Consider the following 26824-nt stretch of genomic DNA (forward strand, 5'->3'; position numbering starts at 1 on the left):
AACATTGTGAGTTACATTGTGGGTTCAATGCTTCGCAGTAACGCCCTCACATCTGTCTCCCAATAACATTGTGTCATTATCCCAGCTGTGACTACCTGTGATATCATAATCACAGGACATCGTTTTATCTTGAAACTGACTCCCCCCAAATATTACAGTGAATAATCCAGGTAATATCAAGCTACTGCACAGATTCCAAACTCGCTCTCATTCTAAGGTCACTCCTTAAAAAGGTCCTTATTCTGGATTTCCCATCAATGGTTTAGGAAAGTAATATATTAGGCAGAGACACAAGGAACTGCAGAAGCTGGAATCCTGAGCAAAACACATTGAGCGTCTTTGCAAGAGGCAGGGTGGGAGGAGATGTAGTCAAGGTAACAGTGGGTTTTTAGTAGATGTCAGATGTCTGCCCCCTGTGATAGAGGGAGCGAGATTGAGAAAGAGAAGGGAGTTGTCGTAGATAGTCTGAAGAAGAGTCCCGACCTGAAACATCTTTTGTCCATTCTCTCCACAGATGCTGACTGACCTGTTGAGTTCCTCCAGCACTTTGTGTTTTGCTGAATATATTGGGCAGATTTGTTCGAATTGTTACTGCTGGTTAAAGGGCTGCTTGACATTTTCTGGAGACTTTTCAGGAATATAAAGAAGGGAGGAAAGGCAGAAGTTAGTGAAGGCAGATGGGGTCCGCAGTCGCACCTCCTGAAGTGGACGCATCAGTAGCTGGGGTGATTGCATTGTCCCTGGGTCAGGCAGCTGTGGTTTCGGGAGTCAGCTCTGAGACATGGACTGACCAAGCAGTTAAGTCATTGCACCATCTCTCTCATGCTCATCTCTTGAAACAAGGCTGTATTTGTCTCTAGGATCAAATGCATTAATTCAGAGAAGAGGAGGGGAGGGTATTTTGTATTTATTCATTTTTCAGGTTTTTCCACTTCAATGCAGGAGTTATCATCTTTGAAGAGGCCAACAGGTTTCTCTCTCACAAACCAGTAGGAATTCTTATGGTAACCCAATCACTTCATGGATACCATTAGCAACATTGGTTTTTTTACCAAATTCAATTCAAGATTATTTTTAACAGTTGCCAAGACAGGAGTTTGAACTGCCATTTGTTGGTAGAAACCTCTGGTTTATCAGCTCAGTAATGGGTGTGACAACTTAATACTCATTATCCTGACACATAATCAACCAATTTGGAACGGATTTGAACGGATTACATGGCGATGTTGGGGTGTCACTCGCAGGAGTTTGTTGGGAGCAAATTGGCTGCCATGTTTCCGACATTGTCATGGGGACCTCAGTGAGGCATGTTACGGAAACCCAAGGAGTCTGCTGCAGAAATGAAAGTCCTTTTCTTCTTACCCAGCGAGTTCAGAGCTGAGGCGACAAGCTGCTCAGAGTGACCGGCCCCAAAACACTCCACAGAAGAACAAGGCCGCGCTCCAATCCTGTGCCCACCCGATCCACACAAACGGTGACATAACGGAGCAGTGAGGAACATCAACCCATCATGTGGAAGTCACTGACCATTCATTTCACCGAGGTCTCAACAAAACATTTCCACTCACATTCAGCGGTAGGCAGCAAAGTGTTGATATTGCTGTTGGTTCATTAGTGTTACCTATAGCGAGATACTGTGTTTTGTGTTCCACCCAGGCAACTCATACCACTACATGGCCACTGCTGTAAAACAATAAAATAAACAGAGTGCAGAATGGAGTGTTGCAGTGATAGAGAAAGTGCAGATGGAAAAAAGTGTGAGGGGCTCAAAAAGGTAGATTGGAAGATCAGGTATTCATCTCCATCAGATGAAGCAAAGTCCCTGTTAATTTAGGACGACCACTTCTGATAGATTGGGAATATTTTAAATATTTGTGAGTCTCGGTTGAAATCTCTGTGTGTTGAGATTGCCAACGCCCTTGATACCCGGTGATGGTGGCTCATGTTAGTGTTTGGGACAGACACTAAATGTACCAGTTGGTAATTCTTCTGGTTGTGTAGTGAATGATGTCTGTAGAAGCTGGAATCATGGAACCTTTTAGCACAGGTGGAAAATACTCATTAGATCTATTTGAAAGGTGCCTAATTTAGCTGAACATTAGAAGAGAAAAAATAGGAGTGCCTACACATCGATATGCAGAGAAGGAGGGATGTAGATTGCATGCAGGCAGAGGCAATCAGTTTAACTTGGCTTTGTGTACAGCACAGATATTAAGGGCCAAAGGGCCTGTGACGTACTGTTCTGTGTTCTACGTTTTATCTGAAAGGCTGCAAGAAAATTTAATTGGGATAGAAAAATTCTGGGAGTTGAAGAAGGCAAGTAGGAAGCACACATATCCCTTGGGAAACTGTTCAGTGGATGGGGGTAGATTTTGGGTTGAGGCATTCAGGAGATATGGAGGAATACTCTCTTTACCCAGAGTGAATGGGGTAAATGGTAGATGGTAGCATTCGAGTCTGGAATATTGGGACTGGAATGGGGTGAATCGCTGCCTTGGGTGGAGCAGGAATTCTCGGGCTCACAGTATTGTAAAACATACCTGATGTTGTTCCTGAACCCACACGAGGTGGGAAGCGAGACCAATCCTGTGCGGCACAGCGGTGCGCGGTGGAGTTGCTGCCTTACAGAGAACCGGGTTAAATCCTGACTACGGGTGCTGTCTGTGCGGGGTTTGCATGTTCTCCCTGTGACCGCATGGGTTTTCTCCGGGTGCTCCGGTTTCCTCACACACTCTAAAGATGTACAGGTTTGTAAGTTAATTGGCTTTGGTAAGTTGTAGAAATTGTCCCGAGTGTGTGTAGATTAGTGTAGGGGTGATCACTGGTCGGCACAGACTCAGTGGGCCACGGGGGCTGTTTCTGCGCTGTATCTCTAAAGTCTAATCTGAATTGCACTTTATAGGTGGACAGGGACATGATTAGCCTTTCATGTGCTTTAAGTTTTGTCACATGGTTGACAAGGGTGAGGTGAGTTACTCGTATGCAGCTGAGGGGAAACTGGGACAGCCACGGGAAAATGATCAGGAAGATTTACTATTAAGATTAACTCAAAAGCAGGGAGAGGAGAGGATAATGTGCGGTGTAGGGACCCTCTGTATTGAAAGGCCTAACCCGGTGATTCTATGTCAGAAACCACAGCCTGGTTCTGGGTCAAATGTTTATTAATTAGTTCATTCATGATGAATGGTCTGGGATCTGAATCGCTGGCCATGACTCTCTTTCCACAGATGCTGCCTGACCTGTTGAGTGTTTCCGACACTTTCCGTTTTGATTTCAGAATTTGGCTTCTTGGTTTTCAAAATATTCTTTTCTATTTGCAAATCCTCTGTGATTAAATGATGGCTGAACTTGCGATGACTTGGTTTCATTTGTGCAGGTGAGTTACTGTGCCTTCTCTCGTGATGGCTACTTACTAATAGCAGGGTGTGAAGACGGCAGCATTCGAGTCTGGCAAATTGGAACTGGGAACCGTCTACTGACGGCTAAAGGTCACAAAGGTAGGAGATTTTACTGGCTGCTTTCACCTGCTGGTTGACATGCCTTGAATATTTGTGACATATGGATAGTACAGTACAGGAATAGGCCCTTTAGCCCACAAAATCTGCACCGAACATGCTTCTGAGTTAAAGTGCTTTCTGCCTGCACATAATCCATATCCCTCCATTTGCTGCGTATACTTGTGTCTAAAAGGCTCCTAAATACCATCATCACCTCTGGTAAGATGTACCAGGCACCCATCTCTCTCTGTATAAAAAGCTTTCCTTGCAAATCTCCTTTAAACGTTTCCCCTCTGACCTTAAAGCTATGCTAACTAATCTCTGACATTTACATCCTGATGATAGGCAGGTCAGGCAGCATCTCTGGAGAAAAGGAACAGGTGACATTTCGGGATGGAACCATTCCTCACACCCAATCTCTGCCTCTCATCATTTCAAAAACTTCAATCATATCTCTGCAAAGTCTCCAACGCTCCAGAAAAAACAATCCAAGTTTGCCCAACTCTCCACCTAGTTAATACCCTCTGATCCAGGCAACATTCTGATAAACGTCCCCTGCACCCTCTCCACAGCTTCCTTTAATGGGGGCAACCAGAACTGCACTCAATACTCTATCTGCGGCCTGACCAAAGTTTTATAAAGCTGCATCTTGATTCCCTGACACTTACACTCAATGCTCCAACCGATAAAGGCAAACATACCATTTGCTTTCTTTATTGCTCCATCTACTTGTGTTGCTACTTTCAGGAAACTATGGACTTTGACCCCATGATCTCTCTGCAAAAAGATGTAATCGAGGGTCTTGCCATTAACCATATACTTTCCCTTCACATTCAACCTCCCACAGTGTAACACCTCACACCTGGGGATTATATTGAAGAGAATAGAACATAGAATGGTACAGCACAAGAACAGGCCCTTTGGCCCATAATCTTTGTGCTGAACATGGTGCCAAGACCATTGCTTATCTACCTGCACATAACCCATATCCCTCTATTCCCCGTGTATCCACGTGCCTGTCCAAACGTCTTTTAAAGGCCAGTATTGTATCTATTTCAACCATCACCTCCCGGGAGCATGTTTTAGGCACTCGCCACCCTCTGTGTAAAGACTGGAAGTCTCTTTAAACTTTGCCCCTCTCAGGTTGGACATCTCATATGTCTTCTCATTCAATGCTCTACCCTTTGAAGTGTGAACATGGGGTTTCCGGATATTATTAGGAGAGCAAACTGTTGTAAAGATGTTGATTCTGTGGCTGAGGTTGTAACAGACTGTCGACACCCCTGCCGTTGGTTGGCAGTGTGCGGCCACACAGAGGGACAACACAGCATCATTCTGAGTGCTCTTTGTGCTCCACACAGGCCCAGTGAAGGTTTGTGTGTTCTCCGCTGACGCCAAGCTCTTTGCCAGCGGGTCGAAAGATTGCACGGTGAGGGTGTGGAACACTGACCAGGGCACGTGCCTGCACGTGCTCAAAGGTAGGTGGCCTACAGTGATGATAGACACAAAGTGCTGGAGTAATGCAGCGAGTCAGGCAGCATCTCTGGAGGAAAAGGATGGGTGATGTTTCAGGTCAAGACTGTTTTTCAGACTGAGAGTAGGGGGAGGGGGGGGAAGAGAAAATCGGACACTAGGCCATTTTCTCTGCCTATCAGTATTTACAATTAAACACAATGAAGGATGGAGTGACTTGTGAAGTACAGACATCCCAGTCCAAGATTAATATTCATATTTAGTGAGTTAATTGGAGCATGATTTACGCTGAACAAAACACACAAGGTAGTGCATGGCGCATCCGTTATAGAAACATAGAAACATAGAAATTAGGTGCAGGAGTAGGCCATTCGGCCCTTCGAGCCTGCACCGCCATTCAATATGATCATGGCTGATCATCCAACTCAGTATCCCGTACCTGCCTTCTCTCCATACCCCCTGATCCCCTTAGCCACAAGGGCCACATCTAACTCCCTCTTAAATATAGCCAATGAACTGGCCTCAACTACCCTCTGTGGCAGAGAGATCATAAGATCATTGCAACTGATTGTATTGAGTCTATGGATATGGTTTAATAACTGTGAATGACAAGAGAAGAGCAAATGGGGGAAGGACGGAGTGAAACAGAACAAGACCGTTGGGGGTCAACTATTTTTTGATTCCTAGTATCTTTGAGCAGCAGCAATTAAACATACAAGACGTCCTCTGGTAAGGGGCAGCACAGTGGCACAGTATTAAACCTCACCTATCCCCATCCCCTCTCCCACTAGCTCACCCACTGCCATCCCAAGTAAAAGCAGTGACAGAAACTGATCTAGTCTCAGCATTGGCGATCGTTCCCACTGAATGTGAACCTTAGACCTCAGGACACTGATGATGTCTGAACGTTGCTGACCTGACCTGTCCCAATAAGCTGCTTTGTTCTCATTCCTAGGACACACTCAGAGTGTGGAGAGTGTGTGCTTCAGCAGAAACTCGAAGCTGCTCGCATCTGGAAGTTATGACAACAAAGCAATTCTGTGGGATCAAGAGGTTAGCATCTCACGTCGTGGTGTTCCTACCTCCCGCCTCCCTCACTCTCTCTCTCTCTCTCTCTCTCTCTCTCTCCCTCTCCCTCTCCCTCTCTCTCTCTCCCTCTCCCTCTCCCTCTCCCTCTCCCTCTCCCTCTCCCTCTCCCTCTCAGATCCCTCCTCTCCACGACAAAATACTTACTAGAACATTGCTGACCAGGAACTATCTACATTTTCACTGGATGTTGGTAGCCTGATGTAACATTATGCCTCTATTTGATTTTTGCATTTTTCTTTAATATTCAATCTCGGGCATTGTATTGAAGAGTTAGAATGATATGTGGTCCTATGTGCTTAATGTCAGTATGGTTAAAAGTCATCAGAAGTCAAGCGATTGTTATCATTTATATTCAGGTGGCGCATCTGGTAGAGCCGCAGCCTCACAGTGCCAGAGACACGGGTTCGATCCTGATCTTAGGTGCTGTCTGTGTGGAGTTTACACGTCTCCCTGTGAGTGTGGGTTTGCTCCAGGTCATTGTCAAAGAGTCACAGGGTCCTACAGTGTGGAAAACAGGCCCTTCGGCCTAACTTTCCCACACCAACCAACATCTTCCATCTACAGTAGTCCCACCAGACAGCGTTTTGCCCATATCCCTCTAAACCTGTCCTATCCATGTATCTGTCTAAATGTTTATTAAACGTTACGATAGTACCTGCTTCAACTACCTCCACTGGCAGCTCATTCCATACACCCACCAGCCTTTGTGTAAAATAAGGTAAAGCCCCCCCCCCCCTCCACGATCCCTATTAAATCTTTCACCCTCACCTTAAATCTTTGTCCTCTGGTTCTCCATTTCCCCTACCCTGGGCAAGAGACTCTGTGCCTTTACCCGATCTATTCCTTTCATGATTTTGTACATCTCTATAAGATCACCCCTCATCCTACTGTGCCTCAAGGAATAGAGTCCCAGCCGACACAACCTCTCCCTATAGCCCAGGCCCTGAAGTCCTGATAACATCCTCGTAAATCTTCTCCGCACCCTTTCAAGTCTGACAACATCTTTCCTATAGCATGGTGCCAAAAACTGAACACAATACTAAATGTGGCCTCACCAATGTTTTATATAACTGCAAAATGAACTCCCAACTTCTATACTCAATACCCTGACTGATGAAGGCCAATGTGCTGAAAGCCTTTTTGACCACCTTGTCTACCTTTGACACCACTTTCAAGGAACTATGTACCTGCACTCCTAGATTCCTCTGCTCAGCAACACTCCCATTCACTGTGTAAGTCCTGCCCATGTTAGACTTCCCAAATACAACACCTCACATTTCTCTGTATGAAATTCCATCTACCATTCCTCAGCTCAACTGCTCCAACCCATCAAAATCCTGCTGCAATTTTTGACAACCATCTTCACTATCTACAATATCACTCACTTTTGTGTCATCTGCAAACTTGTGAATCATGCCATGTACATTCTCATCCAAATCATTGACCCAAAGGCACGTGGATTAGTAGATTGTGTAAATTGTGTGGGGAGTGGATGAGAAAGTGGGATAACATAGATGGGTGATCGACGGCTGGCATGGAACTGTGGGCCGAAGGGCCTGTTTACATTGCTGTGTCTTTAAACTAAACTAAACTAAACAAGTGCCGAAGTAGAGATGGGTGAATACTTCAAATTCCAAGGTGTAAATATCACCAACAACTTCTCCTGATCCACCCACATTGAAGCAACGGCCAAGAAACCACACCAACGCCTCTACTTCCTAAGAAGACTTAGGAAGTTCGGCATGTTCCCAACAACTCTCACCAACTTCTACAGATGCACCATTGAAAGCATTTTATCAGGCTGTATCATAGCATGGTTTGGGAACAACTCCAGGAAATCTGAGACTGTTCCTCAAGGGTTTGTGAGATTGTGTTTTATAATTCAGTTGTGGTTTGAAACCATAATTGTTTGTGGTTGAAATGCTGGGAGCATGGTGGTGTCGGAAGTTATACTTATGGGCGAGTGTGTAAATTTGATTTGGTGAAAAAACGTTGAGAAATACTTGTGGAGGTTAGTGTTTGAGTAGTTCGCTGCGGGCAACAGCCAAGTCAAAACCATTGAACGCTTTCTTCTTCATTTTAAACAGTTGGGTGGACTTGTGAAGATTTTCGCCACGCATCGGAAAGTCATTAAAGCCTGTGCATTTTCAAAGGATGAACAATATTTGGTAATCTAATTTTATTTTACAATTATACTTTACTGCCTTATGTTACGTTCAGAGCATTGTTATAAAAAAACCTTTAAAACTAGACGGACGTAGTGCATAGAACATTTCAGCACAGAAACAGGCCCCTCGTCCCACAATGGCCATGCTGAACATGATGCAAATATAAATTAATCTCATCTGCCGGCATGTGATCTATATTCCTCCACACCAATCGTATCCATGTGCCTACCTATAAGCCTCTTGAACGTCACTGTCGTATCTGCTTCCACCATCATCCTGGTGGCACGTTGCAGGCACTCGACACCCTCTGTGTAAATAACAACTCCTTTAAACTTTGCCCCATTCAACCTTCGCAACTGGGGAGAAGGTTCTGACTGTCTGTCATACTTACAGTTTGCCTCTCACAATATTATATACTTCAATCAGGTCACCACTCCATCTCTGGTACTTCAGAGAAAACAATCCCATTTACATAGAAACATAGAAACATAGAAAATAGGTGCAGGAGTAGGCCATTCGGTCCTTCGAGCCTGCACCGCCATTCAATATGATCATGGCTGATTATCCAACTCAGTATCAGTTTAAACTTTCCTTTTTGCTAATACCGTCTAACCCAGGTAAACCTCTCCAAAGCCTCCACATCCTTCCTGTAATGAGGAAGATGCAAGGAATTTTCACTGTTGGTGAAAGTGGTCAATGATTCAGCATTCACATATGTAAATGCTTGGGAATGGACTGTGAAAGTCTGGTCACACACATGGGCTCTGACACACGTAATGCCAGTGAGAGAATTGGAGGTTGAAGTTTTGAATTTGAAGTTCTAGTAAAAATGTCAGAACTTCACATAATGACCGTATCAGGATACAAGGCCCTTACCACAACGATACTTGGATCAGAAGAGAGACTACACCTTATCGGATTACAAACTGAAAATGTTGGGTCCCCTCTGCACGTCAGGCAGCGTCTGTGGCGAGAGAAACAGTGTGAACATAACAAGTCAAAGATCTTGCACCAGAATCAGTCGCGTCATCGGCATGAAATGCTTCTTTCTCTATAGAAGCTACCTGACCTGCTGAATATTTCCAGCACTTCAGTTTTTTTATTTTGGTCTCCTGGAATCTGTAGATTTTGATTATTCCAACCAGGATTATGGAAAGGAAAGTGAGAGAGAGAAACTGATCCTTCAGGCTCTGTTTCCAAGGGATGGAGGGTGTTGTGTACAATGTAGAGGCCCTTAGTTGAGTTGTTGAGGCTGCACTAGGAGTGTTCAAAGGTGTTGTGTTCACTTTTGGTCAGCCTGCTCTTGGAAAGATGCTGCTAAACTGGAAAGAGTGCAGAGAAGATTTACGGAGATATTGCCAGGTCTGAGGGCCTGAGCTGCAGGGAGAGGTTGGACTGGCTAGGATTTTATTCCTTGCAGGAGGCTGGCGGCTGATCTTAAAAAGGTGTATAAAATCGTGAAGGGAATAGATAGGGTGCCTACACAGTGTCTCAGGGTTAAGGAATCAAGAACTAGAGGGCTTAGATTTCAGGTGAAAGAGGAAAAATGTAATAGGAACCTAAGGGACAACTTCTTCACACTAAGGGTGGTGGGTATATGGAACGATCTGCCAGAGGAGGTAGTTGATGCAGGTGCAATAACAAAATTTAAAAGACATTTGGATAGGTACAGGGATAAGAAATGTTTAGTGGGATTTTGGCTAGGCATGGGCAAATGAGACTCACTTAGAGAGGGCATTTTGGTCGGCATGGATGAGTTTGGTGAAAGGATCTATTTGTGCCCTTTAACTCTTTGAGTGTAATTAAGGGTACACTTGTACACGGGGAGGGTTGTAGACATTTCTTCTCCGAACTGTACTTAATCCTACTTTAGCTGAATTGTACCGCTGAGCTGGGCAGGTTTTCATGAACGAAATGGTACAGTTCGATGAGAAGACCAGGCACATTGATAGATTGAAAGATGCAAGGGAACTGGCCCTTACGTGACACCCAAACGTTACTAGGAAACTGCTGATTCTCTTTGATACGCATTCACCAGTTGCCTGATTTCTAACAACAGCTCATGTCGTAGAAAGAGCCAGGCCTGTTTCTCAGGGCCAGATAGCCGTGGTGTAAAGGGCCAGCCGCACTGTCGACATGTCGCGGGGTGACGCCTGCATGGTCGTGAGTAGTCGCCCAAAGAGTGATGCCTTTTTCTGGTCACCGCTGGATTTTCAACATGTTACATTTTCGGCTACCTGCTGCGACTATAACGGTCGCCGAAAAAATCGCTTAAGTGGGACAGGCCCTTAAGGCATTGTTTTCCCTCCGCAGGCCACTGGATCCTGGGATTGTACAGTCTTGCTGTGGGATGTAAAGACATTGAAACGCCTGCAGTCTTTGAAGGGTCACTCGGCCAAAGTGAGCTGCGTGGCATTTTCCGGCATTGGAATGTTGGTGAGCTGATCGGCGAAGTTTGGTAGAAAGTCCAGGTACTTAAAGGATCAGAAACGCCCTCATTGGCTGATCCCAGGTGTGTCCTGACCCTGACCCATAAGAGGAGGGATTACTCCGGCCTGTCATCTCCTCGACCTGGTCACCCTGGGGAACAAAAGTCTACTTATTTGACCGGGTGAAGGGTGTCAAAGGTTTCGGCGAGAAGGCAGGAGAATGGGGTTGAGGGGGGAAATCAATCTGCCATGATCGAATGGCGGAGCAGACTCAATGGGCTAATTCTGCACCTGTGTCTTTTGATCTTACTTTCTGCTCCTGAACTTGTTTGGGGAGTATATGCATAGAAAATCATGTTTGAGTTCTTTAACATCGCAAAAACAATTCTCCATATGTTTCACAAGCGTGCTGTCAAATGACATTTGATGTGGTTTCACCAAACACTTGGTCCAAGATTGGCTTTGGGAAGCTTCTTAGAGGCAGGAAGAGGGAGAGAATTGTGGGAAAACAAGAGGTCATGTTCGAGAAGGGCTGATAGCTGGGCGTGTGACAGGACTGGAGGAAGTTTCAGAACTGAGATTAAGGGAATGAGAAATGAACCCTGGTGGACCGTTGACCAAGTGTAGGTCAGGTCAACCTCAAAGGTTTCATGAGATCATGAAATGGTCAAACACTAGGAGGGTCTTGTTATAATGAGCCAATGTACCTTCCATGGATAATCCATTGGGTTTGGGGCTGGGCAACAAGTCCATGTCTGTGGTTTTACAAGACACTGCAGATGCTGGACATTTTGAGTAAAACACAAAGTTCTGCAGAAACTCAGTGGACCAGGCAGCACCCGTGGAGGGAAATGGACTGACGATGTTTGGGGTCAAGCTTTTAAAAAGGTTATTAGAGATATAACGTGGAAGCAGGCTCTTCGGCCCACTGAGTCCATGCTGACCAACGATCACCCGTACATTAGTTCTCTGTTATCCCCGTTTTATGTCCTATGAACAAGACATATTATAGAGATCCAGATTACAGATTCAAACTCCGTACCAACAGCACCTGTAGCCAGGATTGAACCAGGGTCTCCAGTGGCGTAGGGCAGCAACTCTACCGCTGTGCCACCCTAGTTTGAAGAAGGATCCTGAACTGAAACGTTAAAACGTTGCATCTCCATTCACTCCATGGATGCTGCCTGACCCGCTGAGTTCCCCCAGCATGTTGTGTTTTACTCATGCCTGTGGGGTCGGGGGAATGAGAAAGTGAAGCTCAAAATCTGGTGGAAAATGTCAATTTTGTACCGACAAAATGTTATTGAAACCATCTCGGACGTTGCCCTTCTGATTCTTTCACAGGCTTCAGGATCCTGGGATAACACTGTCCGTGTGTGGGATCCAGAGAAAGGGGTCCTGATCTTCGTTCTGGAGGGGCACAAAGGGCCACTGATGACCCTTGCATTCTCTCTGGATGCAATTCTACTGGTGACGGCAGCCCATGATAGGAAGGTATGATGTGAGCAATGATTGAATTACAGGATCTCAGCTGCAACTGTGTACACTTGGATACAGAGTCGCTACCTCCCTCCCCAAAAATGTTCCACTTCTGTCTCGCCTAAAAGCAGGAACAATGCGCTGTCCACAATCAGACCACTTTCTGCAGGACTGACCCACTCTCTTTATCCATTCCACAGGTTTGTATCTGGGATTGTGAAGACGGAACGTGTAAGAAGGTACTTCAGGTAATTTCTCCCCAGTGTTTGATATGTCAGGGTTACAATGAATGTTTATCTGGTCTAGATGTTCCAAGGTCAGTTTAACAAGACCACAACCAATGATTTGGACCAGAATGTACAAGACATGATTAGTAAGATTGCAGATAACACAAAAGTAAGTGATATCCTAGACAGTGAAGATAGTTATCAAACATTACAGCAGGTATCTTGCCCAGCTGGGTATATGGGATGAGGAATGGCTAATGGAGTTTAATGCAGATAAGTATGAGGTGTTGCACCATGAGGTGTGAAGGCAAACCAGGGCAGGACCTTTACAGTGAATGGTCGTCCCCCGAGGGGTGTTGTAGAGAAAGAGGGATCTAGGACTGCAAGTCATGGTGTCATGGGTAGATGGGTGTTTTATCATGCTGCCCTTCAGGGCAGGGAACTATGGAAGTTGGGGTGTCGATCAGAGGTGTACAACATCACAGGCACACAGAATCAGACAACACGCAAAAACACAAATCGTACGTAAATTATGCATTAGATAGTGTAACGAAAAATAGACATTTGTGCAAAACACAATTAGTAACAAGCCCATGATAGTGGACTGTGAAGTTACGTTGCTGAGGTAGGATTAGGGTTGTGCAGGTAGATTCAAGAAGGTGATGGTTGTGGCTGTAAAACTAGCTGATCCTGAACCTGGTGGTTTGGGACTTTAGGTTTCTGTACCTCCTGCCCGGCGGTAGCAATGAGTGGGCACTGTCCAGATGGTGGGGGTCCTTGAAGATAGATGCTGCCACCTTGAGGAGCATCTCAAGTAGGTGCTTTGGATGGTGGGATGGGCTGGGTTCCTTTCAAGCCCTTTCACTTTCTGCTCCCCCTCATAATCCCACCTGGTTCTGTCTCATTAGTAAAGCTGGAAATATGATATTTAGTCTCCTTGGCTAAATTGTCGATACGATGCTTCCAATCTTGCAATCTACATCTCTGACCTGGACAATGGGAACACATGTTAAGTGACTGACAACTTTTTATCTTCTTTCCTAGGGGCAACTGGACATTGTCACCTGTTGCCAGTTTTCTAGTTTAGACACTATTATGATTGCAGGGATCTCTGCGATTGATCAGACCATGATAGAACCTGCCGTCAGTTTAGCTGAGACCAAACCACTCACCCATGAGAATGATACCTGATCGATCTTCTGCAATATTTCTGTCTTTGTCCAAGCGCACTGCTTAAAAAAAAAACCCGTTGCAGAATTACATTATTAATTAAAATATCAGGAATCCACCAAGTTTGTAAGATCTGCACATTCTTGTGAGGGATTAGTGTCGCAAGAAGATCCCATCACACCGAAAAGATGGGATTTCATCAGGGTTTGATCACCCATTCACGCTAGTTCTGTTATCCCACTTTCTCATCTATTCCCTACACACTCGGGGCAATTAACAGAGGCCAATTAACCCACAAACCCGCCCGTCTTTGGGATGTGGGAGGAAACCGGAGCACCCAAAGGAAAAAAAATCACAGGGAGAACATGCAAACTCCACACAGACAGCACTTGAGGTCAGGATCGAACCTGGGTTCCTGGTGCTGTCGGGAACAGCGGCTTTACCATCTGCTGCCCTTTAAAATTGTTACCACAGCTCATTCTTGTCGTGAAATACAGGTGGAGTGTAGGAATACTTCAGGTGTGTCAATCAGAGACACAAGTGGAAAATTATTCTGCTCATGATAAGTCCGGCTCACAGAGTCTCCCTCACATCATCATGTGCTGTGACTACACTTGCACGTTCCAGCTGTGAGCCGGTTTTATTCCCAGTCTCTTGCCACAATCAGCGGGTCAGTGGCAAAACCCCACCCAACTCCGCTGCCAATCACTGCCTCCTCACCTGAATCCACCCCTCACTTGCCAGATATTACCCCAGCCCTCCCTCTCGCCTCTTAACCCCAGCTATCTCCCCTCCTCTCCATCGGCCTGAAGAAGGGCCCATGACCAGAAATGTCAGCTTGTCCATTTCCTTCTGCAGAGGCTGCCTGTGCCACTGTGTTCCTCCAGCACTTTGTCTTTTACTCCATACTCCTGGCACTTGCAGACTCTTGTCCCCATTTCCATGGAAATGGAGACTCAAGTGGGACATCTTTCACTGGACAAGGACAATGTACAACTACTGTCTTACTTCAACGGCAAGCATTGGTGCTAGATTTTGTGCATGTCCATATTATGTACACTGTGGACGGCTTGATTGTACTGTCTCCGATCTCTGACCAGTCTTACTGTCTCCAACTCCCTGACTCCCCGACCAGTCTTACTGTCTCCAACTCCCTGACTCCCCGACCAGTCTCACTTACTCCAACTACATTTTACCTCTGTACCACCCACTCCCCCGATATCAGTATAAAGAAGTGTCTCAACCCAAAACGCCACCCATTTCTTCTCTCCAGAGACGCTGCCTGTCCCGCTGAGTTACTCCAGCATTTTGTGTCTTACTTCGATTTAAACCAGCATTTACAGTTCTTTCCTACACATTGATTGTAATTATATATAGTCTTTTCTCTGACTGGTAAGCACACAACAAAAACTTTTCACGGTACCTCAGTACACGTGACATTAATAAACTAAACTAAACGTAAGTAATATTTTAATATTGTGACTGATCCATTCCAAGGATTTCTGAGGTAAACGACCTGGAGCTCAACAGAGCAGAACATGTGTAGGAAGGAACTGCGGAAAACTGAAGATGGACACAAAATACTGGAGTAACTCAGCGGGACAGGCAGCATCTCTGGAGAGAAGGAATGGGTGACGTTTCGGGTTGAGACCCTTCTTCAGCCATGATCACAATGAATGGCGGTGCTGGCTCGAAGGGCCGAATGGCCTCCTCCTGCACCTATTTTCTATGTTTCAGACTGAGAGCCAGGGAGACACAGAGATAAGGAAGGTTAAGGTGTGAAACGGAAACATCAAAAGAGATGTGGATCAAGGACAATGTGGAATACATCATTGTTAGCTAGGAGAAGATGACAACAAAGCAAACAGAGATAAAATGTAATCAGGGGGATAGTCAAACTGGTCGGAAAACTGGGAAGGGGGAGGGATGAAGAGAGAGGTAAAGCAAGGGTTATTTGAAGTTAAACAAGTCAATATTCATACTGCGTCCGTGGTGTAACCTGCCCAAGTGAAATATGAGGTGCTGTTTCTCCAATTTGCGCTGGGCCTCATCAGCAGAACATGTGCTGGGGAACCTGTAGCAAGCATGAGGCCGCTCGGTTGAGTGGAGACTTGTGGCTTTGTGTGGGTGACCTGGCATCCAGGGACATGCTTTCAGAACACAGGCTTGTTCACGTAAGGCGGCGATGAGAAGGAACGTCCTCTCTCGGGGCTGCGAACCTTCACAATTCCTGCACTCCGGAATTGGAGTCACCACATACAATTAAATCCAGGATCGATAGATTTTTGGCCTGGACTCGACATTACAGCGAACTGGCAGGATCGTATCTGCTGCAGCTTTATAGTATGGCAGACCCACCCAAGGGCCAAATGGTCTCCTCCTCCTCCTTCAACTTTGCGTCTTTTGAGAAATAATTGCAAAAAAAAGATAGGCTACATTTTTATGAATTATTTTTGTTTGCAGTAATATTTTAATTATTTGCAACCATTTTAAATGCATGAATGATATTTTATAAAAGAATCATTGGCTCTCCAAGCAACAATCAGAAACACTAACAGCTGTAAATATGTAGGAAGGAACTGCAGATGCTGGTTTACAACGAAGATAGACACAAAACGCTGGAGTAGCTCAGCGGGTCAGGCAGCGTCTCTGGAGAAGGGGGATAGGTGACCTTTCGGGTTGAGACCCTCCTCCAGGTTAACTGGTTTGCACAGGCAGCAATACTAGAGTGTGGCTGTGCTGACAATCAATGGGGATTGGGGTGGGGATTGTGCACCTGGCTGATTTGCAATGCAGGAGGTCCACGGGTTGTACAGGATTTGCTGGACAGTTTCGAGGTCTCAGACGGACGTGGACGTCTCTCCCAGGACAAGGACAATGTAAATTTGCAATATTGTCTTACTACAATGGCAAGTATGGATGTTAGATTTTGAGTGTATCCAAATAAGTAATATTGAGACACACGCAGTCTTTTCATCACCTTCCATAACTTCATGGCATAATGAATCATGAGACATTGTTTTAAAAATATTTAGAATAAAGCCAGAAACTGCCGAACAGGTCACGAAACCCTTCTGGAGAGAGGAATGGAGTGAAAGTTTCAGGTTGGATTTGAAAAGAAAATACCGGGTGGATTCCTGGGTCGTTTTTGAGGACTGTGGGAAGTCACCGGGTGCAAATCTAAAGAAAACCGCAGATGCTGGCAGGGTTCCAGTGAAGCATCCCAGACCTGAAACATTGTGTTTCACATTCAGGGCAGAGCCGCTGCCTCAAAGCACCAGAGACCCGGGTTCCATCCTCATCTCGGGTGCTGTCTGTGTGGAGTCTGCACGTTCTCCCTGTGACCGTGAAGGTCGGAGAGAAGCTGCAGCCAGAGCGAGTATTGGCTGAAAGAAGGTGAGTCAGAGGGAACGGAGGTTTAAAAAGTGCGGCAAAGGCCCAGGTTTGAGTAATTTACAAATTAGCCCTAAAGTAGTGGATTAGGTAGCTGATAAAAATAAGAGCAGCTGTAGTGCAGAGGCCTTGTTGAGGTGAAGTGCCTTGGTGAGGAAAGTGCGAGTCTTGGCTCAAGAGTCTTCAGCGAGGAGACTACGCTCAAAGGTAGAGAAGGTGAGAAGCACAACCAATTGGGATTCGTCTACTGAAATAACGGCAGGCAAGTTGCTGCAGTGTGACTCTTGCAGGATGTGGGAAGTCAGGGACACCGCTGGTGCCTCTGACAACCACACCAGGAAATTGTGTCCAGGGGAGGCCAGAACCAAGGGCCATAGTTTAAGAATAAGGGGTAGGCCATTTAGTACTGAGACGTGGAAAAACATTTTCACCCAAGGAGTTGTGAATTTGTGGAATTCTCTGCCTCAGAAGGCAGTGGAGGCCGATTCACTGGGTGCATTCAAAACAGTTAGATAGAGCTCTTAGGGCTTGCGGAATCAAGGGATATGGGGGCGGCAGAAAGGGCGTAGTTATTGTGGATGATCAGCCATGATCACCTTGAATTGCGGTGCTGGCTCGAAGGGCAGAATGTCCTACTCCTGCACCTATTTTCTATGTACAACATCCATGTATCGCATTGATTTTCTTCCAGGTGCTCTCGTTTCCTCCCACATCCCCAAAACATCCAGGTTTGTAGGTTAATTGGCTTCTGTAAATTGCCCCTAGTGTGTACGGAGTGGATGAGTAAGTGGGATAACATAGAATTAGTGTGGGTAGACAAAAGTGCTGGAGAAACTCAGCGGGTGCAGCAGCATCTATGGAGCGAAGGAAATAGAACTAGTGTGAACAGGTCAAAGTCATTTTATTTGTCACATGCACCCGAAGGTGCGATGAAATGAATCGATGGTTGGCATGGACTTGGTGAGCTGAAATGCCTGTTTCCATGCTGTATCACTAAGCTAAACTTTCCCGCAATGCTGCCTGTCCTTAGCGGTTATTAATTTTTTGTTGTTTTTATTATTAGCTGTATATATTGTGATTATAGGCCAGTTTGTTTTGTTTTAGTTTAGTTTAGAGATACAGCGTGGTTTCAAGCCCTTCAGCCCACCGAGTCCGCACTGACCAGTGATCCCCGCACACCAACACAAGCCTACACACACTAGTGACAATTCACACATATACCAAGTATACAAACCCAAGCCAATTAACCTCCAAATCTGTACGTCTTTGGAGTGTGGGAGAAAACCGGAGATCCTGGCGAAAACCCACGCATGTCACGCAGAACGTTAAACTCCGTACAGACAGTACCCGTAGTCGGGATCGAACCTGAGCCTCTGGCACTGTAAGGCAGCATCGCTACTGCTGCACCACTGTTATACTGCAACAAGCAAGAATTTCATTGTTCTGTTGCTAGAATGTATAACAATTATACACTTGACTTGTTTTAAACATGTTCTGATTTTATTGTTACATAACTGTGGGCATGAAGTCAGATATAGACTGGGTCAGGACGGCAGATGCGATGCACATGGACAAACCCAATGATAATTTGTTGCTGTCACTGTTACTGATTTTCAGTTTAATTCCAGATTTATTTTAATTCACGGAATATAAATGTTTTGTTTGTCAAGGGTTGTGTTGGGTTTAAATGCGCAACTAATACTACAGCCACAAGAGGGCAACAGAGCTCCACCGGGAAGAGTGTGACAGCTGGGGTTTGGCTAAGTTGCTGGGCAGTGTTAGTGCTGTGTGTGTTTGTGGGATGTTCATTGGTGTGTGTCTGTGTGAGATGTTCCTGTGTGTGTGTGATGTTCCGGTGCCTGTGTGTGTTTCTTGGTGTGTGTGTATGTGTGTTGCCTAGTGTGTGTGTGTGATGTGTTGGTGTGTGTGTGTTACTTGGTGTGTGTGTATGTGTGCTCCTTGGTGTATGTGTGTGCGTGATGTTCCTTGGTGTGTGTCTGTGTCTATGATGTTCCGGTGTGTGTGTGATTGTCTATGATGTTCCGGTGTGTGTGTGATTGTCTATGATGTTCCTTGGTGTGCGTGTGTGTGTGCATGTGCATGTGCGCATGTGGGGTGTTCCTTGGTTCTGTGTGTGTGTCTGTGTGTGGTTCCTTGATTCCTTGAAGCTTCCAAGTTGCCTCGTGATCTGGTGTTGTTCTTCAGGGGAGGGTACCTGCTGGGCTGGTATAAATATGACTCCAGACCCACTGGAGTGAGTTTGACTTAAATCACTCTCGGAAATGGCCCAGCCATCCACCCAGTTCAAAGATAATAAATGCAGGATTGGCTTGTTGTGCTAGCAACCCATGTGTGGGAAGGGGTCGGAGGGTGGCACAGCTGGCAGAGCTGCTGTTTTGCAGTTCCAGCAACCCGGCAACCCGGCACTGTCTGTGTGGAGTTTGCATGTTCTCGCTAGGTTTCCCATTGTTTCCTTCCTCATTCCAGACACAATGTAGTTTAGTTTATGTCGAGCTTCCGCTGTTGGAATAACTTAAGTCATGCACAGTGATTAAGATCCAAATACTATATTAGCATCACAGCATTGGTATCTTCATCTTAACATGTAAAAGTGAGGGAGAAAGGGCAGAGAAGCTTTCTGTTTAACTAGTGGGCGTGGCTACAAAGTATGACATAACATGAGTGACACTAATCTACAGTTCACTATCACATGTATCGTGGTACAGTGATTGGCTTTTGTTCTGTACTAACCAGTCAGCGGAAATACTATATATGATTACAATCGAGCCATCCACAGTGTACAGATACATGATAAATGGAATAACATGCAGGTTGGCAGGTTAGTCGACTGCTGCCCAGTCACTTTCTCAGTATCTCGCCCATCTCCTGAAGGAAACGCACGTAGCTGCTTTGTATTTTTCTTCTCACCACCCCGGAGAATTTCTATTCACCCACAATGGCTGAATGTCCATTCATCGTCAGCTCCTCAAATTTTAATGCAGTTAGTGCAGACTCTAATTCCTTAATATGGTAAACCACCTCAGACAAGACATTCTGTAAACCAGCCACATAGACCTGGAAGCTGCTGAAAACTACTGGCATTGCTAAATTGATTTCCTTTTTCTTCTTCTTTTTCTTCTCCTAGTGTGTGGATGTGGGGTAGAATCTGTGGGGATCTGAGTGGAATGTGAGACTCATTTAGTGTTGAGTTAGTGTAAACGGTGTTTGATGGTCAGCATTGACTTGGTGGGCCAAACGGCCTGCATCCATGTATTATGGTTCCATGACTTCACTCTTCCACCTTGTGCGGCCTGGAGATAGTCATAGAGGCACTGAAACAGACCCTTTGGTCCAATTCTTCCTTATGTGCCAAGCCCGTGCAAACTAGACCCATTTGTCAACATTTGGCCCATATCCTTCCAATCCTTTCCTATCCATGTAACTGTACAAATGTCTCTTAAATGCTGTTATAATACCTGGCTGCCTCAACCACCTCCACTGGCCGCTTGGTCTAGGTTAGTTTAGCTTATTATTGTCATGTGTGAGGAGACACAGTGAGGGAGTGTACTGTGTCAGAATGGGACAACAAAATGACATTTTGTAAAACTATAACCTTGTTTGAAACACTTTGGGATTAAAGCAATTGGAGCTAAAGGATCGGAGTGAGTGGTGCATATCATGCTTTTTAGTTTAGTTTGGAGATGCAGCATGGAAACAGGCCCTTCAGCCCACTATGTCCGCGCTGACCAGCGATCCCCGTACATTACTTCTATTCCACACACTAGGGACAATTTACAGACGCCAATTAACTTATAATCCTGCACATCTTTGGGATGTGGGTGGAAACCGGAGCACCCGGAGAAAACCCAGATAATCACAGGAAAAACGTGCAAACTCCTCACAGACAGCACCCAGAATCAATTCAAACCCAGGTCTCTGGTGCTGCAAGGCAGCAACTCTACTTCTGCGCTGCTGAGCACAAGATCCCACTTGGTCAACTCTTTTTCTGGATATATTAGACAGGCTCTTCGGCCCACTTTGTCCATGCTGACCAAGTTGGCATTCTGGCTTAGTTCCACTTGCCTGTAGGCCCATATCCCTCTAAGTCCCTCCTATCCATACATCTGCCCAAATGTCTTGTAAAAGTCATAATTGTATCCACTTCCTCTGGTAAATTGGTGAGCAATCATTATGCCTGAGTGCTTGAAGATCGAGCATCGAAGGGTGAATCAATCTCTCACTTGTGTAACTGAGGTGATTTTCCTTCCATTACTTCCCTCCTTGTTGACTGTGACAATATTATCTCCAAACAATCCAGGTCTGCTCTCTCTGATTGTCGCTGTCTCTACGATTGAGAGATCAAACCTCAGAAGACTTGCGCTGGGCTAATGCTGGATTGCGAGTGAGACTGCTTGTGCTGGAGGGTGGGAAATCCGTGCGTGCTGTGAACAACCTCTCTCTCATCGCCGTGGCTGCAGGGTGAAAGGGATAAATGTCATTGCTGATGGTGCTGGTGAAAGGCCACAGTGTTAGTCAGGGGCACTGGCTCCAGCTATTGTGCTGAATGGAAGCGTTGTTAGCCCGACTTGCCGAGCAGACTGGTGGGGGTAGCCTTGGCTCAGGCACTGCCCCACCTTTCGCCCGGCTGTGAATGGGAGCAGTGTTCCACCACCTCCTCCTACAGCCAGTCGCTGACAACAGTCGCCTCCCTCGCCACCGCCTGACAAAGCCATCGATTCTGGAAACAAAGGCTGCGGCCTCGTGACTGGGCAGCAAGGAGGCAGACTGCCATCAAGGGAGATGCTCTGTGAAAGACAGCTCTGTGGTAAATGCCATTGGTAGCACCCTGCCAGTGAATTACACTTCTGTTGCCACCAGGGATCTGAGATCCTGTATTTACGCATGACATCGCCGTAGCAAAGCTCGACGTGTTTCATGTTAACGATGATGGCTTGCGTCAATGATTTATTACACCAGCTTTACCAAGTGTTAGACTTCCTCAGATCTTTAGATTCTCAAATAAATCTCCACGATCCATTAACCGCTGCTCTTGTCTGCCGTTAAAGAGGTAGCACAAGACTCGATGGGCAGAACCATCTCCTTCTGCCCGTTGAGACTTTGCCATGGCGACAAAGTTATTAACTCCTGATAGAAAACTGTGGTGAGGGGTAGAGTTCGGGTGGGGGAGAGGTAGAGACTGCATCGATCAAAAGCAACAGACAGAGTGGAGGAGAGCGATTAGCAAGGCCCTGGGGAAAGAGTCGGGGAATGGCACTGAAAGATAGTACAAGACTTGAAGGACAGAATGGTCTCCTGCACGAAAATAATTTGTCTAGGCCTCAAACAGATAGGAAACCGTGGCTCAAAGATATTAAGCTGTTGGGATTGTTTTGAAGCGAATGCAAGTTTGAATGAAAAAATCATTCAGTTTGGAAAGGTGTTGCATAACCGCGAATCAGTTCTTCAGTTGCTCAGAACGTGAAATCTACTCTTTCAATCTGATCATGATTCTCCTACCCCATACCCAGGCATTGGCCCTTCCCCTGAATGCTCACACAGTGAACATACAATAGTACAGCACAAGAGCAGTCCTATGCCCACAAGTGCTGACCTCCCGGTGGCTCAGCACTTCAACTCCCCCTCCCACTCCGTCTCCTACCTCTCTGTCCTGGGTCTCCTCAATGGCCACAGCGAGTCACACCGGAAATTGGAGGAACAGTTGGGATTCCGTTTTGAAGTCTGCATCCCGGGGGCATGAACATCGAAATTATCCCAATTTGGAAAGTCCTTGTGTTCCCCTAACCGCAGCCCCCCTGCTGTCTTCCACCCCCTCAGAACGTGCTACTCTCCTCTTCCCAGTCTGATCACCCACCCCCTACCCCGATCAGCAAGAAGGTTTCCCGAAACGTTGCCTATTTCCTTCGCTCCATAGATGCTGCTGCAACGCTGAGTTTCTCCAGCTTTTTTGTGTCCTATGCCTACAATGTTTGTCGAACACAATGCCAACTCTTATCTGCCCGCAAATAATCCATATCCCTCCATTCCCTGTCTAACCAAAAGCCTCTTCAATGCCCCTTATAATTTCAGATTCCACCACCATTCCTGGCAGTACATTTCAGGCATCCACCACCCTCTGTGTCAAAAATAAAACTTGCCCCGCACATCTTCCTTAAACTTTGCCCCTCTCGCCTTTGATATTTCCATCCTGGGGATATAGGTTCTGGCCGTCTATCCTGTCAACGCCTTTTATAATTTTATACACTTCTACCAGGTCTCCCCACAAACTCCAGCATTCTGGAGAAACTCCCCAAATTCTTTGGCTGAGATCACACCTATGGCCTTTGAGCATCTCCAGCAACCTCTGAAACAACATGGAGGCTCAAAACCTGCACACTCCAGAATGCAAAAGCACGAGAAAGTCGAAGGGGTTTAATGACGTGGACATGGGAGGCTCCGGCGCATTATGTGGGTGGGTTAAGGGGATCATCAAATCTGCCACATGTTTGCTTCTGAGTGATTTTAGTTGACATTTGTTTGTAATCACCCATGGACAGCAATCGTCCAGGGTTCACAGATACAAGATGTGTTTCCTCAAGAAGGTTGGCATCTATCTTCAAGGATCCCCACCGTTCTGGCCATGCCCTCTTCCCATTGCTACTGTCAGGCAGTAGGTACAGAAGCCTGAAGGCCCACATCACCAAATAGCTACTTACCAGCAACTATCAGGTTCCTGAACTAACCCTAATCTCACCTCGGTGACAGAACATAGCAGATGTGTTCATGTGTTATCTGAGTCCGTGTCTGAGTTGTTGCAAGCACCGTTTCCATTGTACTTATTCCCCACTGTACTTGTGCAAATAACAATGAGCTCGACTTAATTTGCCTCGTCTTTGATATGTCTTGATAAACGATTAAATGAGATCATTGTTCATTGATTGCACTGATGTGAGACTGAATTCAGCTTTGTCCTAATTGTCCACAACTTTTCCTTGACTTCCGGTTTTGCTTTTAATATTTTCTCAACTTGCTCTTATTCAGAAACGCAGACAAAGGGACGAACTGATGAGTAATGTTTATTTCCTAAACCCCACAGCCCTCGTAACACAATTTGTTTCTATTTATCATTCCAATGGGAACCTTCGTTGTAGAATGTGGAGACTTATCAATCTGTTACATCATGGTTGGCAGCTAGTGAAATAATTATTACATTGTTGGCCATTTTCAATGATCAATTGGAGGGTTATTGTACAGAGTTAAACCTTCACAATGGAACAGTTGAAAACATAATTTTAATTGAAATAGAAATGGAAAATGCCCAACACACCGTAGATTGGGCAGCACCTGTGGAGAGAGTAAATTAAAAAACGCAGGCACTGAAAGCCTGACATAAAAACAGAAAATACTGGAAACACACAGTAGGCCAGGCAGCATTTGTGGAAGTCTTTGAACTGTAACATTAACTCTGTTTCTCTCTCTACAAATGCTGCCTGCCCTGTTGAGTGTTGTAGGATTTGTTATATTATTTCCGTATTGAGATATTGAGATTTCATGTTTCATGTATGTGATTTTAATTGGAAAGTGTAAGAGATAAGTTAGCATTAAGCAGCACGAAGAGAACAAAGAGGAAGGTTTACAAAATACTAGATGCCAAGGAAGGATTAAATAATACATGGGTAATGGTGCAGGGTGCAAAGAGATGGCAAGTGGATAATATGAGACATGAAAGGTGTGTCGAGAGGAGGTCGGATTGGGAGAAGCAATTTTATTATGTGAATCTGTTGAACGTTGTGGAGTTTCTAGGCTATAGTGGACCTGAATTGTAGGTTATATCTTGTTCCTTCCACCGAGCTTATCTGGAACACCAGCCGAATGAGGCAAAGTGGGCAGAGAGGGAATGAGGAAGTTGTTATCTGCCTCCACACTGATCAGAAGTACTCCACAAAGCAGGCACTCAGTCTGCTTATGTTATCCCCGAGCAGGGGAGAGTATGTTCTCAACAGGAAACACAATGGCATAGCCATAGAGATGCTGCCTCTCAGCAACCCGGGTTCTATCCTGACCTCGCGTACTGTCTGTGTGGAGTATGCATGTTCTCCCTGTGACCGCTTGGGTTTTCTCCAACATCGCAAAGACTTGCGGGTTTGTAGGTTAATTGTCTTCTGTAAAATTGAGTCAATGTGTAGGGTGACACAAAAAGCTGGAATAACTCAGTGGGACTGTCCCGACTCCCCGCATCTGTATCTGCCCGCTGCTTCCATCCTTCCCTCAGCCCCTGCTCTCCAACACCCGCGGACAATGCAGTTTATCCGAGTTTTGAAATTATCGTTGATCACAGAATTTCTCACCACAGAGCGTGATAAATTTCTGATCAGCGTGAGGGCGTGAGAGTTTGCTTGAGGGCGTGATTCTCACGCTCAAAGCGTGAGAGTTGGCAGCCATGCTAAACATCCTGGATCTAGTTATAACATTTAAAAGACATTTTAATGGTTTTGCAGGATATGGGTCAAACGCAACTAGCTCAGATTAGCCTGGAACAATTTGGTGGAAGGGTGGGAAGAAGAAACTACAGATGCTGGTTTAAACCGAAGATAGAAACAAACGGCTGGAGTAACTCAGTGGGACTATCTGCATCTCTGGAGAGAAGGAATGGGTGATGTATCGGGTTGAGACCCTTCTTCAAACAGTTCCTATGTCTGTTTTGGTATCCTATTATATGCAATAGGTTGCTTTAATGTTTGTTCTTAATATGAATTAAAATGATTGTCCATCCTTATTTGACACAAAGAACTAGTGTGAACGGGCGAATAATGGCTGGCGTGGACTCGGTGGGCCAAGGGGCCTGTTTCCGCGCTGTATCCCAAACTAAACTAAACATCATGCAAAGGGAAATGTTCCCACCACAGTTTCTCTGGCCATGGACACTGGGAAGGGAGGGCAACAGTGACGGGCGTATTTCTTGCAGCCACTCAAGATTGTGCTGTAGGAAAGGGAAACAATGTTGGTGTTCCTTTGCATTTGCGACTTCTATTTAAATATTTAGAATTGTGGTGAAAGGGAGACCTGACAGAACTATATAAAACTCAGTAGACAGTCAGAGCCTTTTATTCCAGGGTGGAAATTTCAAATACTAGAGGTCAAAACGTTAAGGTGATTGAGGCAAAGTTGAAAGAAGATGTGCGGGGCAATTATTTTTACACAGAGGGTGATGAGTGCATGAAATACTCTGCCGGGGTGGTGATGAAGGCAGATATGAGTGACATTTAAGAAGCTTATGGACAGGGACGCGGCTATGCAGGGAATGGAGGGACATGTATGTCCAGGTTGAAGAGATTTGTTTAACTAGACATCATGTTCGGCACAGACAATATGGGCCGAAGGGCCTGTTCCTGTGCTGTACTGTTCTATGTTTGATCGTGTTAAATCTGGTCAGAGTGCATTTGCGATGCTTGTTGTAATGGGATTTTTAGTACACTGTACCTGCATCGAAAGCAGTTGGAATTAAAAATGTTTATTCAATTCTGTGCTGACGGGGTAATCTCACTGATTATCTCCATTGATGCAGCAAGAACAGCCGGGAAAGGTAAATTATTTGTTTAAACTGTCTTGGTTGCACTAGGGACTTTGGTCTTGTGTTTAGTTTTGAATTCATGTTGCGGTTTTATTTTAATTTATTGAACTTTTGTTTATCGTGTTACCTGTGATGCAGTGTTACAGGCTTGTTATGCTGCTGCAAGTAAAAATGTCATTGCTCTGTTTTTCGTACATGTGATAATTAAACACTCTTGTCTCTTGAGAACCCACTGAATTATCTTAGCCTGAATAAATCCACTACTTTGCTAATTATCTCACAACCACATTCATTTTTATTTTGAACAGTATAGGGTAGTGAAAAGACATTT

General features: G+C 45.4%; 1 protein-coding gene across 1 annotated transcript; it reads left to right on the forward strand.

Moving 5' to 3' along the window:
* Positions 1 to 280: 280 nt before the first annotated feature.
* LOC129711865 (WD repeat-containing protein 38-like) lies at positions 281 to 14146 on the forward strand. The gene is made up of 9 exons (XM_055659844.1): positions 281 to 1576; positions 3377 to 3497; positions 4859 to 4975; positions 5926 to 6023; positions 8147 to 8227; positions 10541 to 10663; positions 12001 to 12150; positions 12336 to 12383; positions 13407 to 14146. Exons 1-9 carry the CDS (start codon positions 1511 to 1513, stop codon positions 13551 to 13553), a joined length of 951 nt encoding a protein of 316 aa, XP_055515819.1. The 5' UTR covers positions 281 to 1510; the 3' UTR covers positions 13554 to 14146.
* Positions 14147 to 26824: the final 12678 nt, after the last annotated feature.

Source organism: Leucoraja erinacea, chromosome 31 (assembly GCF_028641065.1).
Source record: "Leucoraja erinacea ecotype New England chromosome 31, Leri_hhj_1, whole genome shotgun sequence".
Classification (NCBI taxonomy): Eukaryota; Metazoa; Chordata; class Chondrichthyes; order Rajiformes; family Rajidae; genus Leucoraja; species Leucoraja erinaceus.

Coding starts and splice junctions, on each gene's coding strand:
- LOC129711865 (XM_055659844.1), top strand. CDS start 1,511: ATGTGGAAGTCACTGACCATTCATTTCACCGAGGTCTCAACAAAACAT. Junction 10,664..12,000: donor TTTCCGGCATTGGAATGTTG/GTGAGCTGATCG, acceptor ATTCTTTCACAG/GCTTCAGGATCCTGGGATAA. Junction 12,384..13,406: donor CGTGTAAGAAGGTACTTCAG/GTAATTTCTCCC, acceptor CTTCTTTCCTAG/GGGCAACTGGACATTGTCAC.